This window comes from Oncorhynchus kisutch, linkage group LG15 (genome assembly GCF_002021735.2).
Source record: "Oncorhynchus kisutch isolate 150728-3 linkage group LG15, Okis_V2, whole genome shotgun sequence".
Taxonomy (NCBI): domain Eukaryota; kingdom Metazoa; phylum Chordata; class Actinopteri; order Salmoniformes; family Salmonidae; genus Oncorhynchus; species Oncorhynchus kisutch.
Window position 1 is genome coordinate 57946755 of NC_034188.2, and position 19274 is coordinate 57966028.

Consider the following 19274-nt stretch of genomic DNA (forward strand, 5'->3'; position numbering starts at 1 on the left):
CTTAATTAAATGAACATGCTTAATTAGTAAGGTGCATTGTGGTGCGCACACATTCGTAAAGGCCCAGGGCAGTCAAAATTATGTTTTTCCTGTGTTTTTTTATTATATTGTGCAACAGCTGATGAAACTAACACAGTTTGATCAGTATTATTTCCTGATAGTTGCTTGTTGAAAATACAATCTACACAGGATATAATCAGCAGGTTTGCATGGGCGGGACTTTTGGCTTGCCTGGTGACATCACCAATTACAAAGAGAGTTCCAAACATCTCTGCCAATAACAGCTAGTTTTCAGTTTCCCCTCCCCACTCAGACCACTCCCAGACAGTCCTAGCAACATTCTTGCTTGAGAAATAGTTATTTGCTAAAAATCTATTTTTGTTCATTTTAATGGAATACTATTACAGTAAGGTACATCATTGTTACCCAGAAATGATTTGATATTGATATAAACACAGCTGCATTGGGCCTTTAAATGTAACTAATGGGTGAAAATAAGTTAGCATATACATTGTTATAGTGCACTTGAAAGAAACCCTACATATCACTATTACAAAATAGCTTATAAGACTGAACACAGTGAGATCCATTTTATAGGTCTATTATACATTTGTTAAAATGTGGTTTGGGAGTTTGTTGGTCATTGGAATATAGTGGTGAAGAAGTGAGAGTTCATGCTCTCTAAGGCTTTAAGAGTTAAAGCTTTTGCAATCCAATAAAACCACATCTCACTCAAAAATGCACAGGTGATCGTACCATATGCATAAAAAAAGGCAAGACGTTTCAAGCAGGTGAATATTGAGAAGACTTGTGAATATCCACATATCTAGATATCTGGGGACACCTTGTGGTAGAAGCCTGCTACCGCAACTCTGCCAGTGCCTGTAAAGCACAGTCCCCATTCCAGCTCTAGTCTAGCTTTTTCCTGTTGATTCTACCACAGACACTGTCCCTGCCCATTGATATAGACAAAATCACCTTATCGATTCCTGATATTATCGTAAGTGCTGTGGCTTATCATGATCATTACAATGTCATAGAGCAGGAAGAATCATATCCACAAAAAAATGTGTGAAGTGGTGGAAATATGTGTCTTGACCTGGCTCTGGATTTTACTACCACTTCACATCTTTTTTTGTTGCTATGATTATCGTCACAGTGTTCTTAATGAGATAGCTTTGAAAATTACAAAAGTCCTAACTATAGTATAGAGGACATTTTATAAAAGCGTGCAGGATTTTGATTTCTTCTCCTCGTCGTCCAATCCAGCGGCCGACTCTTTCCTGTTGGGGTCGTTCAGCTCGTCAAAAAGTCCGCTGTCAATCATTTCCAGTTGCCATGCAATGGGCACCGCCCCCGTGTTGAACTCCTTGAAGAATTTGTCATCTTTGTCGTCAAACACGACACCCTTAATCTCAGAGAAATCTTTGATGTCCCCCGTGTCTTTGGCGTAGACCACGTTGGGCTTGGGGACCCAGGGTGGGTCAATCAGCCCCGCCTCCAGTCGAGGGAAGTTAATGCCTTTGAACCACTCGTGCTTCCTTGGGTCCTCGTTCCTGGATAACAGAGAAACACACTGAAGTCAGATAAATATACACCCCCCCCAAAACCACCTTATGTGATACCTAGAACTGACCAGGAAAACCTCTAGAGGGCCCTAGAGTTGTTCCTGGTCCGGCCATGTAGTCAGGAATATCTCTGGGCTGAAACTGCGGTCAGCTCTTACTTGGTCCTGCATCCCAGACGCTCGTCAATTTTCTTCTTGAGGAAGAGGTTGATGATGGCTTTGGTGCCCTCGTCAAAGTTCTTGTGCTCGTACTTGCATTCATCCTCGAGGGTGCGCCGTGCCACCTCCTCCTTCTGCACCTTCTCCTTATAGTCCTTGAAGGGCAGGCGAGCTGCCACCATCTCGTAGATACTGCAGCCCAGGGCCCACCAGTCCACTGACATCCGGTAAGGCTCTTTCTTCAGGATCTCTGGGGCCATGTAGCCACTTGTGCCAGCCTGAGGAGAGGGAGGAGGGGAGGAGGAGAGGACAGAGGTTTGATGACAGAGAAGGAAACAGAGAAAGAGAAGTGAGGGGTTAGGCCTAGTTCTAAGGTTCCATATCATAGCAACAAAATGTTCTGTGTTAAATCAACTTTGGACTAGAGTACAATGCTTCACTTAGTTAAGCTAATGCGTGGCAAATTGGTTGTGGCATAGCACAACTTCTGATTGACTTATTAATTGATTCTACCCTGCAAGGATTCTCTTAGAATGGCGGGGATCTATGTATTTCAGAACTACACTGTACGTTCAATGTGTGGAACCTAACTTCTTGGTTTAAAATGAGCTTTTTTGTTTAATTTCTGTTTGTAAGTTTGTTTAAAATGTATGTATTGAGAGACGCAATGATGGGGATGGGGTGAGAGAAGCACCGAGCGGGAAGAGGAAAATGGTGTACGTATGTATGGGTGTGTGTGGTATGTATGTATATATATGTGTATATGTATGTATGTGTGTGTATGTATATATATGTGTATATGCATGTATGTATGTATATATTTATATATACACGCAGGTATGTGTAAGTGAGTGCTGTTTTTGTTCTTGTTGCTTTGTCTCTGTTGTTGTTTCTCTTAATATGGGTGAAAATTGTGAAATTCCAATGAAAAATATTGTTACAATTTTTGGGGGGATTCTACCCTTACATAGGCCAATCTACCCTTATGCTTCTCATGCCTTTTATCAGGGACCTTGTATCTCTGAATTCTACCAAAGCTCTTTCGTAACATCAGCACCACATGCCTGCACCAGGTTTCCCCTGCACTAGCCTCCAGTAGGCCCTCTATTGAGGCCATGTCCTGATCTGAGCACCCCCTGGGCTGCACCACTCTCCACTGAGTGGATACCCACTGGGACTGAGCCTCTCCTCGCAGACAGATCCCAGCCACCTCTGAGTAATGGGAAGATTAGTGGGCTGTGGGCTAACGCACTGAGCCCCTTGACCAAGGCCAATCCCCAATGGGACAAGCCTGTTTTAGGCTCCAATGGGACAAGCCTGTTTTAGGCCCCAATGGGACAAGCCTGTTTTAGGCCCCAATGGGACAAGCCTGTTTTAGGCCCCAATGGGACAAGCCTGTTTTAGGCCCCAATGGGACAAGCCTGTTTTAGGGCCCAATGGGACAAGCCTGTTTTAGGCCCCAATGTCTCACAAGCCTGTTTTAGGCCCCAATGTCTCACTCAACAGTGAGTGAGTGACTGAAGGTTAATGAGAGTGAAGTGTGTTGTAGTTCACGGACCAGATCCAATTCAAATATAGGCAAACCTTTTTATTGGCTCCTCAGATATTTGTATGTCATTGCATTAATCAGGAGTCGGCTGTATATGAGTGAGGATAGAAGTGTCCCTTCTATGGGGAGCCTGAGTCATAGACAGTGACAGAGAGGTCAATGTCATGGACATAACTAACGTGGAACAGGTCACATCCCACTGGGCACACCACGTCATTTCAATGTGGATAATTGAGTTATATTTGGTTGAGAGGTGAGACTACAATCTATATTCACCCACTCAAAAAGACAGGCAAAAGTTAGTTGAATTTCCAGTGTGTTATCACTATGCTTTCTTTCAACCACCTAAAAGCACAACCAAAATCCAATGGAAAAACGTTTTGGTATAGTTGTCATCCAAATGTCACTGCACTTTCAACCACTTAAAAGCACAGCAATGTTCAAATGGGAATACAATGTTAGATAATTAGTTCAGATGAATGTGTTATCACTGCTCTTAATCTAATAGCAAAACCAAATGACCTGGATTGCAGTGGAGATAACATTAAAATTACATGGGCAAGTGATCAATTCCGTTTGCGATTCTTCACAGATTAGTACAGCAATTGTGAAGATCTCCACAGACCTGGAGGGACCTATGCATGCTATATTAAACATGCACGCTTTATATGATTACCTACGAAGTAATAGTATAGTATATTTACAGTAATCTCAAAATGTGGCCATGGATGTGTTATTCATCTTAAGGTTGAATGTTACATTAAGCCTTAACTTTAGGATATTTAGTGTATCACAAAAGTAACATCGAATAGTGTTTGGTTGACAATGCAACCAAATATCAACATTTAAAGGAGATTGTTCCATCTGAGCCACTGGCTTAATCCTTTTATTTTTGGTTGAGTTGGAGACATGAATTCAACATATAATTTGTTAACTTGTCAGGCTATTTGTTCTATTTCAGAGATGTATCTTTTTATTGGATAGTTTCATCTGTGCCACTGAATTTAATTGCTGTTTGTTTACAAATTAATAAGTTATTGTTGGACTCACGTCTTCATCTCAACCAAACGTCTAAGTTGAAGAAGACTAAATCAAATCAAACTTTAAATGCACTTTAAATAGCTTGATGTGATTTAGTCCTATTCTTGAATAGATTTTTTTTGCGAATCCAACATGTCAATTATTAATTTGTTCACAAACTGGAATTACAGCCAGACTAAGTCAGTGTCACAGGTGGAACTATCCAAGCAGAAGAAACATCTCTTTCAAATGTTGATATTTGGTTGTGTATCATTAAATATCATAACATTTTAAATCAACCAGAGCCTGAAACCTTAGGCCTATTGTTTCAGCTATTTTTAGTTAACTTCAGCCGTTGATGACTTTGCAAATGCTATACAGGCCTAAATAGCATAATTAATGATAATATATGAGTGATAAAGTATGGTCACATTTAATTTGCTCTGTTAAATCTATACCCTTTGGAATGACTTCAATAGCAACAGTGAATCTATCTAGTTTTTAAGTGGAGATCTCTCAACACACTCAAGAGGTGTGGAGGTGTGACCCAGCCTATTGTTTTAGTCTGATAATGGATATAACTTTGAAGATCTGACATTGTTTTAAAGGTACAAACTCAACATATTTTATACATGGTTTGTCTATGTTGATATTTGGTTACCATGTGGAAATTTCACCCTCAAAACAATGGTGACTTTTTCCATGTAGATTCCAATACATCACAAATTACGTTGAAACAACATTGATTCAACCAGTTTGTGCCCAGTGGGATGGTAATGATGTAAAACCCTGGTATTATGGATAGATCCCTATCCATAGATATATCCCTATGTAATCTCACATGAAATAGCATGTCATCTCACCCTAACTCTAAAAACAACTCAATCATTGTTAACATAGAGTAATTAAACATTTTCTAATTTAACTAGGCAAGTCAGTTAAGAACAAATTCTTATTTACAATGATGGCCGACCGGGGAAGTGGGTTAACTGCCTTGTTCAGGGGCAGAACGACAGATTTTTACCTTGTCAACTCGGGGGATTCGGTCCAGCAACCTTTTGGTTACTAGCCCAACGCTCTAACCATTAGGGTACCGGCCGCACCAAAACAAGGATGGAGTTCATCTCTCAGAGCTCTTACCTTTTGATTGATGGTCTTTTCGCCAGGCAGCTCCACGGCCAACCCCAGATCCGAGAGTCGACACTGGCCGAAGCTGTCCAGTAGCACGTTCTCTGGCTTCATGTCTCGGTACGCTATATCCATGGCGTGTAGGTGGAGGATTCCTGTGGTGACCTGTGCAATGTAGTAATTGATGCGGCCTATTTCAAGGCCTTTTTCACCAATGTTATAGATATGGTACCTGAGGTCGCCGCCATTCATCAGGGTCATGACGAGGCACAGGTGGGTCTTGGAGTCGTAGGCATAGGACAGGTTCACCAGGAACAGGCTGTTAACCTTCTCCAGGATCTGCTTCTCCAGCAGTGCCATGCCCTCACCATTCTTCTGCTTCAGACGCTTCTTGCACAGCTTTTTGCAGGCGTACATCTGGCCTGAGTTTTTCACCTGCACGGCACACACCTATGCAGAGAGATAGAGAGGGACTAAAACAAATATGTTTGATAAATGCATGTTAAGATCACCCAGCTAGAACAAAACGTTCTGGTTGTCCTATGGTTTTGCATACACATTTAAACTTTCTGGGAATGGTGCAGGATCGTTGCTTATTTTTGGAACATTCTCAGCACATTTAATGGTCGACATTGGGCACAGAAAAATTCAAAAACTCCGCCCCTTTCTTAATTTTTAAACAGAAATGGGGTGTGTCTTTGGTGGTTCATCGATGTGCCATTCTGGTCAGGCACGCCGCGACCGACGTCGCTAGTTCGTTAGCAAAGCTAGCCACTTTAGCTAGCCAGGAACTCCTCCAGTAGTGTTGACGTCATTTCACTGGGTTTGTTTTGGACAGAATCTGTAGAGATCGGTAAGAAATGGCACTTCTGTAGCCAAATATCTTACTCATCCACTTTGTTTTTGTTTTTAAGCACTAAATGACCTGGTATGTTGGTGCATTGATCAGTTATATAGTTTAAAGCCATTATTTTAGATTTTTTTTTATAATTTAACAGAACATTTCCTAAAAGTTAAAACACGGTTACATTTAATTAAAATGTTGGTAACGTTCTAGGAAGATTCTCCAACTTGGTTGACATCGGGAATTTTCTCAAATAGTTCAGAGAATGTTGGGATTTTTTTTTCTCTTCTCTTCAGTATTACAGCATAAAGTTTCCTACAGGTTTCCCGCGCCCACTTAATGAGTACTTGTTTCCTTTGAAATGGGGTCTGTTTGAATAGACTAAAATTAACAGCTTTGTATTAGTTGTGGATGAATTCCATGGATAGACAACAGAATAACAATATAATCTCACTGACGCCATGTCACAATAAAAAATAACCGTGTTTGCATGATTAATGCCTGAGCAAAGGAATTTCCATGTGTCCTATCTGTGCTTGGAGACTCAAAATAAACTAGCAGTGTTATTAAAAGTCTTATAGAAACATGTTATCAGAACGTTAATAAAACCTCCCGGGAAAACTTTCAGGGAACCATAGTAAAATGTTCTCAGAACCTTCCTGCAACCTAAAAATGTATATTCCCAGAACAGATTAAATTTTTTATTCCGTTCTCAGAATAAGTTTACCGGTCAGGAAACGTATGGCTTCGTTCCCAGAACCAATTGGAAACCAAAAACGTAACATTCCCATGACTTTCAAGGAACCAAATGTGTTAGCCGGGCAGTATGTAGTTAGATGAGGTACAAACAATTATCCCTTTTAGTGACTTCTTCATTTGTATTTGTACCATCCCCATTCTCACTGTAACTGTTGCATACCCTTAGAAAAGTGCGAAAGCTGTTTTTAAGTTTCCATTTTTGAACTGTAATATTTCACTACCGTTTTCAGTCAGGCAGCTGCACTGTAGATTTTGTGTGGACTTACCTCTCCAAAGCCTCCCTTACCCAGGGTCCTGAACTCATAGAAATACTTATCAGTGATTTTCTGTTTCTCGTACTCTTTCCACTGCAGGAACTTGTCAAAGTTAGGGCTGGTCTGGTACTCTGTGAAGGGCTTTTCCTTCAGGTACTCCCGTGTGGCATCTTTCACCTTGCCCATCATCACGTCTTCAAAGTCCTTGTCCGACACCGCCTTGCACTTGTCCGCTACCTCTCCTGTCAGGTAGGACAGGAAGTTCTTGGAGTCAGCCTTGCAGAACTTGTTGATGATGTTCATCCTCGCCTTATCTTTGCCAGCGCCTTCTGCCAGATCCCAGTCGATTAACTCGTCCAGGAACTCTGCGGCCGCCACGTACTGCAGGTTGGACTCCAGGAGGAACTGCCGGAAGAACTTCTTCCCTATGGGCTGCCTCTCGCAGAGCATCTCAAATTCTTTCCCAACCGCGGCGCGGATGGACACGCACTGTTCTGGCTTGGGCAGGGACAGGCTACGTCGCCTCTTCCTCATCTCTTTTTCATCACCCCCCTTAAGGTAGGCCGTGTTCGCCACCAGATTATCCAATCCCCCCATGTCACACATGTTGGCGGCTGCTGCGTTGGGTTGTCCCTACTACACAGTGTGGCTGAGCAGGGAGCTAAGGCCGCTGTAAGATGATGCTAAGACTGTGTTCTTTCCCTGTGTGTGCTTCCCTGTAGTGTTTCCAATTCTCTCCAGGTCCCTGGTGGGACTGAGCAGCTCCGACACCTGCGTCACACCAGAAGACATTCTCTGACACAATCACGTAATGCCTCATCTAGAATTAAAACGCACATCAGGGATTTTCTCTTAAGTAAGTGTCTGTGTGCTCATTCATGGACGCTGCTCACGGAAAGGAACTTATGTGGTTTCTAACTTAAGAAGCTTTGGTCGGTCTATATTTAGCGGGATACTAACTTAGATGGGGACAATGCCAGCGTAACTGTAGTGAGGTGCTGACCTGGGTGTCATAATATTATAGATAGAAAGATGTGAACTAAGAGTTAAAATCCTTTTGGCTACACATTGAGGTGATAAATGACTATTACATTTCAGAAGACAATGTCTGGTTTAGGAGAGTAATAGATTTAATGACATAGACATAGGGCAACACTACTGTGAATTCAATTCTCTCAAGAAGTAGTGAATGATCTCTCTAGAATAACCACTTCAGCTATAGGCTATTTCTATTCTGTTATGAGAAGAGAACACATGAATTTACTCCACAAATCAAATCAAAAGTTATTTGTCACATGTGCCGAATACAACAGGTGTAGTAGACTTTACAGTGAAATGCTTACTTACAAGCCCTTAACACTTATTTGTCTTAAAACTGCATTGTTGGTTAAGTTAGAAAAAAAAACAAATAAAATTAACAAATAATTAAAGAGCAGCAGTAAATAACAACAGCGTGGCTATATACAGAGGGTACCGGTACAGAGTCAATGTGCGGGGGCACAGTTAGTTGAGGTAATTGAGGTAATATGTACATGTAGGTAGAGTTAAAGTGACTGCATAGATAATAAACACAGAGTAGCAGCAGCGTAAAGGAGAGGGTGGGGGGGGGGTAGAAGCTGGGGTTAGAAGCTGTTAAGAAGCCTTTTGGACCTAGACTTGGCGCTCTGGTACCGCTTTCCGTGCAGTAGCAGAGAGAACAATCTATGACTAGGGTGGCTGGAGTCTTTGACAACTTTTAGGGCCTTCCTCTGACTGGTATATAGGTCCTGGATGGAAGAAAGCTTGGCCACAATGATGTACTGGGCCATATGCACTACTTTTAATAGACTTTAATATAAAATATATATTATTATATTGATATTCTGCCTATTCTTTATTTATGACAATATGCCAAAAATCATGTAATCATAGGATAACAAGTTAGGATTAATTAAGTTTTACACTAGATCACAATAATCTCTGATGTAATCAAATCAAGGCAAATACATAGCCCTGATCAGGCCAGGGTCTAGGATCAAATGTGTCTGAGACCCACTATTACTCTCAGGTGTAGGCTACGGTGTGTAGTAATCCATTGTTAGGTGTAGCCTAAACATAATTCCAAGATCCTCTCCAGCACCCTGTGGCTGCTAGCCACTCAACTGGGCACTATCTCACCTTCAAGCTTAATAAGTCTACTCTGAACTGTTCTGATGGAAGTGCTCTTACTGAAACTCAAAGATGAGCTCACTCAACCATTATGGCACACCAAGTAATCTGTGTCTCTGTGTACTGCTAACCTCTGGGGTATTGACATAGATATTCATTGTCTTACCAGGAAAAGGCCGTTAGAAAAATACTCGTTTTGGTAACATTTTTACATTATGACTTGTTATAGCCATGTATGATAATTTATGTCTAATAACAGGGTTTATAATAAATGATGTCTCTCTCTAGGTAGCACATTTTCAGCGTATAAAAAAATGATACTAAGTATGGGTTATACACAATCTATACTTATACATCACGAGTCATTATATCCGTTGGCTTCCGGGACACATATTAGCATTGGCGTGCCCAGTTTATTGTATGGCCTTATCACCCTTTTAACGTACAGCATACAACAACATTACTGTATGCAATTTGTGATTGGTACATCCATTTTTGGACTTTCTAATTAATGATACTGTATGTACCCATTCAGCATTGAAGAATATAACTTATAAATGCAACTGTCACACTCGATGAGAACCCATATAAGCTCATTTTACTCAATTGTTTGTAAACAATGTACAGTGCCTTGCGAAAGTTTTCGGCCCCCTTTAACTTTGCGACCTTTTGCCACATTTCAGGCTTCAAACATAAAGATATAAAACTATTTTTTTGTGAAGAATCAACAACAAGTGGGACACAATCATGAAGTGGAACGACATTTATTGGATATTTCAAACTTTTTTAACAAATCAAAAACGGAAGAATTGGGCATGCAAAATTATTCAGCCCCCTTAAGTTAATACTTTGTAGCGCCACCTTTTGCTGCGATTACAGCTATAAGTCGCTTGGGGTGTGTCTCTATCAGTTTTGCACATCGAGAGACTGAAATGTTTTCCCATTCCTCCTTGCAAAACAGCTCGAGCTCAGTGAGGTTGGATGGAGAGCATTTGTGAACAGCAGTTTTCAGTTCTTTCCACAGATTCTCGATTGGATTCAGGTCTGGAATTTGACTTGGCCATTCTAACACCTGGATATGTTTATTTTTGAACCATTCCATTGTAGATTTTGCTTTATGTTTTGGATCATTGTCTTGTTGGAAGACAAATCTCCGTCCCAGTCTCAGGTCTTTTGCAGACTCCATCGGGTTTTCTTCCAGAATGGTCCTGTATTTGGCTCCATCCATCTTCCCATCAATTTCAACCATCTTCCCTGTCCCTGCTGAAGAAAAGCAGGCCCAAACCATGATGCTGCCACCACCATGTTTGACAGTGGGGATGGTGTGTTCTAGGTGATGAGCTGTGTTGCTTTTACGCCAAACATAACGTTTTGCATTGTTGCCAAAATTTCAATTTTGGTTTCATCTGACCAGAGCACCTTCTTCCACATGTTTGGTGTGTCTCCCAGGTGGCTTGTGGCAAACTTTAAATGACACTTTTTATGGATATCTTTAAGAAAAGGCTTTCTTCTTGCCACTCTTCCATAAAGGCCAGATTTGTGCAATATACGACTGATTGTTGTCCTATGGACAGAGTGTCCCACCTCAGCTGTAGATCTCTGCAGTTCATCCAGAGTGATCATGGGCCTCTTGGCTGCATCTCTGATCAGTCTTCTCCTTGTATGAGCTGAAAGTTTAGAGGGACGGCCAGGTCTTGGTAGATTTGTAGTGGTCTGATACTCCTTCCATTTCAATATTATCGCTTGCACAGTGCTCCTTGGGATGTTTAAAGCTTGGGAAATCTTTTTGTATCCAAATCCGGCTTTAAACTTCTTCACAACAGTATCTCGGACCTGCCTGGTGTGTTCCTTGTTCTTCATGATGCTCTCTGCGCTTTTAACGGACCTCTGAGACTATCACAGTGCAGGTGCATTTATACGGAGACTTGATTACACACAGGTGGATTGTATTTATCATCATTAGTCATTTAGGTCAACATTGGATCATTCAGAGATCCTCACTGAACTTCTGGAGAGAGTCTGCTGCACTGAAAGTAAAGGGGCTGAATAATTTTGCACGCCCAATTTTTCAGTTTTTGATTTGTTAAAAAAGTTTGAAATATCCAATAAATGTCGTTCCACTTCATGATTGTGTCCCACTTGTTGTTGATTCTTCACAAAAAGATACAGTTTTATATCGTTATGTTTGAAGCCTGAAATGTGGCAAAAGGTCGCAAAGTTCAAGGGGGCCGAATACTTTCGCAAGGCACTGTAATTGTAAACAACCATTGTATCTCAATGATGGTCAGTCCTTGTATTCATAGCTTTGCTATGAATTTAAGTGGTTATATTTCTACAGCCCCATGCCTCAGCTGTTTACCGAAACAGTGGCAGGGGGTTTACTTTGTTGTTATTCGAACTGCAGATTGCTCGTGCTTGGATGAGCAAGTCATGGATGACTTCCACAGAGATTGTTACGCTGAGCTTGTCCTGACCTGGGATTGGGGGCAAAGGTAAAAAAAGGAACAGAGAGCTGCATTTGGAGATCACTGCCATTCTGCTAAGCCCATAGACAGCCCTATAGGCAAGATCAATGCCAAATATAGTAGCTTAAAACCATGAGGAGTTGCCAAGTTTGATGAAACATGTAGGTAAGCTGGGTCTATTTAAAGCTCTGTTGTGCCAAAAGGGGTGTGCTTTGGCTGAAGAGCAGAAGACAGGCAGGATTATGACTATATAAATATATATATATACACTGCTCAAAAAAATAAAGGGAACACTTAAACCACACAATTTAACTCCAAGTCAATCACACTTCTGTGAAATCAAACTGTCCACTTAGGAAGCAACACTGATTGACAATAAATTTCACATGCTGTTGTGCAAATGGAATAGACAACAGGTGGAAATTATAGGCATTTAGCAAGACACCCCCAATAAAGGAGTGGTTCTGCAGGTGGGGGACCACTTCTCAGTTCCTATGCTTCCTGGCTGATGTTTTGGTCACTTTTGAATGCTGGCGGTGCTTTCACTCTAGTGGTAGCATGAGACGGAGTCTACAACCCACACAAGTAGCTCAGGTAGTGCAGCTCATCCAGGATGGCACATCAATGCGAGCTGTGGCAAGAAGTTTTGCTGTGTCTGTCAGAGTAGTGTCCAGAGCATGGAGGCGCTACCAGGACACAGGCCAGTACATCAGGAGACGTGGAGGAGGCCGTAGGAGGGCAACAACCCAGTAGCAGGACCGCAAAATGACGTCCAGCAGACCACAAATGTGCATGTGTCTGCTCAAACAGTCAGAAACAGACTCCATGACGGTCCGACGTCCACAGGTGGGGGTTGTGCTTATAGCCCAACACCGTGCAGGACGTTTGGCATTTGCCAGAGAACACCAAGATTGGCAAATTCGCCACTGGCGCCCTGTGCTCTTCACAGACGAAAGCAGGTTCACACTGAGCACATGTGACAGACGTGACAGTCTGGAGACGCCGTGGAGAACGTTCTGCTGCCTGCAACATCCTCCAGCATGACCGGTTTGGCGGTGGGTCAGTCATGGTGTGTGGTGGCATTTCTTTGGGGGGCCCACAGCCCTCCATGTGCTCGCCAGAGGTAGCCTGACTGCCATTAGGTACCGAGAGGAGATCCTCAGACCCCTTGTGAGACCATATGCTGGTGTGGTTGGCCCTGGGTTCCTCCTACTGCAAGACAATGCTAGACCTCATGTGGCTGGAGTGTGTCAGCAGTTCCTGCAAGAGGAAGGCATTGATGCTATGGACTGGCCCGCCCGTTCCCCAGACCTGAATCCAATTGAGCACATCTGGGACATCATGTCTCGCTCCATCCACCAACGCCACGTTGTACCACAGACTGTCCAGGAGTTGGCGGATGCTTTTGTCTAGGTCTGGGAGGAGATCCCTCAGGAGACCATCTGCCACCTCATCAGGAGCATGCCCAGGCGTTGTAGGGAGGTCATACAGGCACGTGGAGGCCACACACACTACTGAGCCCCATTTTGACTTGTTTTAAGGACATTACATCAAAGTTGGATCAGCCTGTAGTGTGGTTTTCCACTTTGATTTTGAGTGTGACTCCAAATCCAGACCTCCATGGGTTGATAAATTGATAATTTTTGTGTGATTTTGTTGTCAGCACATTCAACTATGTAAAGAAAAAAGTATTTAATAAGAATATTTCATTCATTCCGATCTAGGATGTGTTATTTTAGAGCAGTGTATATATATATATACTGTAAACTGTATATATAGTACCAGTCAAAAGTTTGGACACACCTACTCATTCAAGGTTTTTTGTTTATTTGTACTATTTTCTACATTGTAGAATAATAGTGAAGACATCAAAACGATGAAATAACACATATGGAATCATGTAGCAACCAAAAAAAGTGTTAAACAAATCAAAATATTTGTTATATTTTTGATCCTTCAAAGTAGCCACACTTTGCCTTGATGACAGCTTTGCACTCTTTCCATTCTCTCAATCAGCTTCACCAGGAATGCTTTTCCAACAGTTTTGAAGGAGTTCCCACATTTGCTGAGCACTTGTTGGCTGCTTTTCCTTCACTCTGCGGTCCAACTCATCCCAAACCATCTCAATTGGTGATTATGGAGGCCAGGTCATCTGATGCAACACTCCATTACTCTCTTTCTTGGTCAAATAGCCCTTACACAGCCTGTAAGTGTGTTCGGTCATTGTCCTGTTGAAAAACAAATGATACTCCCACTAAGTGGGGCGACAGGTAGCCTAGTGGTTAAGTGTGCCTTGAATTCTAAATAAATCACTGACATTGTCACCAGCAAAGCACCACCTCACCATTGCACCTCCATGCTTCACGGTGAGAACCACACATGCAGAGATCATCCGTTTACCTAAATCAAATCAAATCAAATTTATTTATATAGCCCTTCGTACATCAGCTGATATCTCAAAGTGCTGTACAGAAACCCAGCCTAAAACCCCAAACAGCAAGCAATGCAGGTGTAGAAGCACGGTGGCTAGGAAAAACTCCCTAGAAAGGCCAATACCTAGGAAGAAACCTAGAGAGGAACCAGGCTATGTGGGGTGGCCAGTCCTCTTCTGGCTGTGCCGGGTGGAGATTATAACAGAACATGGCCAAGATGTTCAAATGTTCATAAATGACCAGCATGGTCGAATAATAATAAGGCAGAACAGTTGAAACTGGAGCAGCAGCACAGTCAGGTGGAAGTTGAAACTGGAGCAGCAGCATGGCCAGGTGGACCGGGGACAGCAAGGAGTCATCATGTCAGGTAGTCCTGGGGCATGGTCCTAGGGCTCAGGTCAGTTGAAACTGGAACAGCAGCATGGCCAGGTGGACTGGGGACAGCAAGGAGTCATCATGTCAGGTAGTCCTGGGGCATGGTCCTAGGGCTCAGGTCCTCCGAGAGAGAGAAAGAAAGAGAGAAGGAGAGAATTAGAGAACGCACACTTAGATTCACACAGGACACCGAATAGGACAGGAGAAGTACTCCAGATATAACAAACTGACCCCAGCCCCCCGACACATAAACTACTGCAGCATAAATACTGGAGGCTGAGACAGGAGGGGTCAGGAGACACTGTGGCCCCATCCGAGGACACCCCCGGACAGGGCCAAACAGGAAGGATATAACCCCACCCACTTTGCCAAAGCACAGCCCCCACACCACTAGAGGGATATCTTCAACCACCAACTTACCATCCTGCATCTCACAAAGACACAGTGGTTGGAATGAAAAATCTCAAATTTGGACTCCAAAAGGACAGATTTCCACTGGTCTAATGTCCATTGCTTGTGTTTCATGGCCCAAGCAAGTCTCTTCTTATTATTGGTGTCCTTTAGTAGTGGTTTCTTTGCAGCAATTCCCTCATGAAGGCCTGATTCACACGGTCTCCTCTGAACAGTTGATGTTGAGATGTGTCTGTTACTTTAACTCTGTGAAGAATTTATTTGGGCTTTAATTTCTGATGGTAACTCTAATGAACTTATCCTCTGCAGCATAGGTAACTCCGGGTCTTCCTTTCCTGTGGCGGTCTTTATGAGAGCCAGTTCCATCATAACGCTTGATGGTTTTTGCGACTGCACTTGAAACTTTCAAAGTTCTTGACATTTTCTGGATTGACTGACCTTCCTTCATGTCTTAAAGTAATGATGGAGTGTTGTTTCTCTTTGCTTATTTGAGCTGTTCTTGCCATAATATGGACGTTGTCTTTTACCAAATAGGGCTATCACCCCTACCTTGTCACAACACAACTGATTGGCTCAAATACATTAAGAAAATAAATTCCACAAATTAACTTTAACAAGGCACACCTGTTAATTGAAATGCATTCCAGGTGACTATCTCATGAAGCTGGTTGAGAGAATGTCAAGTGTGCAGAGCTGTCATCAAGGCAAAGGGTGGCTACTTTGAAGAATCTCAATTATATATTTTGATTTGTTTTAAATTGTTTTGGTTAGTACGTGGCTCCATAGTCTAATGACTATTTTCTACAATGTAGAAAAAAATACAAATAAAGAGAAAGCCTGGAATGAGTAGGTGTCCAAACTTTTGACAGTTATTGTCTGTATAGTATCAGAGTGATACAAATAATTTTTCTTCCTGTTTGTGCACTGTATATACATCATCTCAGCAATTACACAACTCAGGTCATGTCATATATTCTTGCACAACTCCTTGCATCCAAAACAGCCCCTGTAGTTGTGCTGATTTTAAATTAGTTGGCATGTATACACAAAGTTAATTATTCAATAGTTTATCTGAGTTGTTACATTAAGTTGTTGAAAAAGCAGAGCATGGCATCTTCAGTCATAGGAAAAGGTGTGTTGGTACAGTGGCCATTGCTATAGGTCAAATTGTCCTTGTTTCCCACATGGAAGCTACAGGGTGTTACATTCCTATACAACATACAGGTCTGCTTGTAACCATAGAAAAGATCAGGAAGGAAAAGGCTTCCCAACTTTGGCCATAGCCACACAAATATCCATCAAAACATTTGCCAAACCATGCATGTATTTCACATGAAATGCATGTTAAGCAGAATATAATATTTCAGGGTTAACTCATTATTTCATCAGTTGAATGTGACTATTCTTCTAGACAAGTGTAACGTGTCTGATTGGCATGTATTATGCAATTACAATGCCACAATTATGCAATATTGGAAGTTCTCTGATTGGTTGACTGGCACAGACTGCTCCTCTACTACTGGTTGTCTCTGCCAGGATTAAACACAGTCCCTGCAGCACCATGGATCCAAACCCCAATAGCCTACATGATGCAGAGGCAATAGTATTCTGTGAACATTATCTTGATTAGTAGGTGACGTATTAAATGGGCTCTTACAGGTAGAAAGGCCTGTAACACCTCATGGTCTGAGGGGATGCAACCATAACAATAAACCATCACATTAAAATGCTAAAAAGGAAGAAATAACAAAGCTAAGTGTAGATTTATTCTTAATAATTAACTTTTTTTCCTCACAAAAAAATCTTGGACAACACAAAAAAAGGTAACAAAGACACCAAACGCAGCACCTATCCTCAGTTCTTCAGCATTGCCCTGCACCTGCCAATGTTTCCATCAAACAGCGGGGCAAGGACATCTTCACCTGGATATTGGCCATTCATTCTATATCTTAACATGGAAGGAATGACAGCGGCAAGCACACACATGTACATAGAAGGTCGAAGTTTCTCAGTCCGGTCTCCTGGCCAAACTTGCAGTGGAAGGATGGGGAAGTTAGAGGGACTTCTCATTTGCCGATTCTCTGTACGACCCAGTCCTGCTGGCACAGTGGACAGCGATTGTTCTGCTTAACCCAGAGAGACATGCAGCAATTGTGGAAAGAGTGGTTGCACTCTCCCCATACCACTGTGAAAGAGGGGAGACAGAAGCACACTATGAAATTGTGTGCTACATGGCATTTTCAAATTCAGCATGTCAGCCGAATAGATGGTAAAGCATATTGGTACACACACAATCAATAGATGTATCCTAATGCATACACAGTACAAACTCTGCTTTACGAAGGTTAAGATACCCAGGCTTTATCAAATTGTCTCGCCATATACTAGACTAGAAACCCAGGTATATCTGTCACATGCACATCTCCTGGTGTGAGACCAGTAGGAGTTGTGGCCCGGTTCTGGATCTATAAAATGTGTATCCAGGTTGCCCCAACACTGGAGCAGACCCATACCTACCGCTGGTCTTATAACACCAGATTGGTGTCTTGGGGCTATATAAATGTTTGGCTAAGACGTTTAAAGTAGCTTACCGACACAGTCCTCTTGTTTATTTTCAGCCTGACACCGCAAGCATGCATCTGTGGAGAGAAGGTATATATAATCAAGGAAACTTACTAACCAACTAGCTATACTGGTGCACAGCTGTCGTTGACCATTCCTACATGGTGACATATGGACTGACACAGCTGGCTAGCTTTATAGCAATTCAATCCTCCTCCCATGCGAGGTTAGTTGGTTACTGTAACTAGCTTGATTCCTTGCAATGCCTTGTCATGTTTTCAGAATTCTAACGTTAGCTATATTAGCTAGCTAACGTTAGTTGTCTGCTTTGTATCTAGATATGATCTAGCAAGCTAAGCTATCCAACTAGTATCCATTATCGGTATGTCTGCCCATGACATGGTCATCTCTTAATCAGCTTAGCTAGGTCTGACCACTAAGCTACTGTATTTATCGTGGTTGTTGTTAGCTAGCTTAATGCACACCAATAGTTGCCTATGGGTGTCCTACTATAACTAGTTACTGTAGCTGGCTGGCTAGCTAGCTAAATCACTGATTCAAACAAACGTACCCATAACTTGGACCCTACAGATGGCGCATGTATCGCACTCCACATCCCAGCTCCACATTGCCACAGCATTCCATTTCTTGAGAGAAAACATCTTGTCACTGCTCGATTTTGACCCCGAATTAGAGCTGTGAGAGTGTATTAAACCCGGCTCTTCACCGTCTTCCATCTCTGCCATAGAATAATCTAGCTAAAGGTAAAACAAAATGGACGAAATAAACAGGCTAGCTAGTCCGTGGAACAAACAAACCAGGAGGCGCTCATGCGCTAAAACACCTGCAGTACTAACAAACGAACACATGGCGGAGACAAAGATTAAAAGGTAGGCTACTGCGAATGAAGGTAAAATACTTCACTGTAGGTCTCAAGAAGCTAAGAAAAGGTAACAAATGCTCGTATTGTGTACCCTTCTGTTCTGGTTATTTTGCGGTGTGTGTGTGTGTGTTTTAATATACTGTATGGCTACTGTTGCTCAGTTGTACTTTTTCAATTAATTGAGTAAAAAACAAACACTTGAAATGCCTATTATACTAATAATGGCACTAAACTTTTACACAACTCAGCTCTTTCCAAACATTTGCCACTACATAGATGTAACCATATCTAAACAATACAGTACCTTCAGAAAGTATTCACGCCCCTTGCCTTTTTTCATGTTGTTTTACAAAGTGGGATTTAAATGTCATTTTGTTAATGATCTACACAAATAACTCAATGGCAAAGTGGAATAATTGTAACATTTGTAAAAAAAAAATATATACAAAAAAACAAACATCTTGTTTAGATCAGTATTAACCCCTGAGTCAATACAGTACCAGTCAAACGTTTGGACACACCTATTCATCAAGGGTTTTTCTTTATTTGACTATTTTCTACATTGTAGAATAATAGTGAAGACATCAAAACTATGGAAACACATGGAATCATTTAGTAACTAAAAAAAGTGTTAAATCAAAATATATTTGAGATTCTTCAAAGTAGCCACCCTTTGCCTTGATGACAGCTCTGCACACTCTTGGTATTATTCATACAC

At 41.9% G+C, this 19274-nt stretch overlaps 2 protein-coding genes across 2 annotated transcripts; both read right to left on the bottom strand.

Annotated features, from left to right (window-relative positions):
• Nucleotides 1–764: 764 nt before the first annotated feature.
• Nucleotides 765–8023, bottom strand: LOC109905577 (rhodopsin kinase grk7a). Its single transcript, XM_020503026.2, has 4 exons — nucleotides 7293–8023; nucleotides 5436–5873; nucleotides 1727–2004; nucleotides 765–1556 (listed from the first exon to the last, which is right to left on the bottom strand). The coding sequence occupies exons 1-4, from the start codon at nucleotides 7884–7886 to the stop codon at nucleotides 1220–1222; spliced, it is 1647 nt and encodes a 548-aa protein (XP_020358615.1). The 5' UTR covers nucleotides 7887–8023; the 3' UTR covers nucleotides 765–1219.
• An 8139-nt stretch (nucleotides 8024–16162) lies between these two features.
• LOC109905581 (RING-box protein 2-like) lies at nucleotides 16163–18511 on the bottom strand. The gene is made up of 3 exons (XM_020503033.2): nucleotides 18245–18511; nucleotides 17703–17750; nucleotides 16163–17296 (listed from the first exon to the last, which is right to left on the bottom strand). The coding sequence occupies exons 1-3, from the start codon at nucleotides 18417–18419 to the stop codon at nucleotides 17178–17180; spliced, it is 342 nt and encodes a 113-aa protein (XP_020358622.1). The 5' UTR covers nucleotides 18420–18511; the 3' UTR covers nucleotides 16163–17177.
• Between the last annotated feature and the right edge of the window lie 763 nt (nucleotides 18512–19274).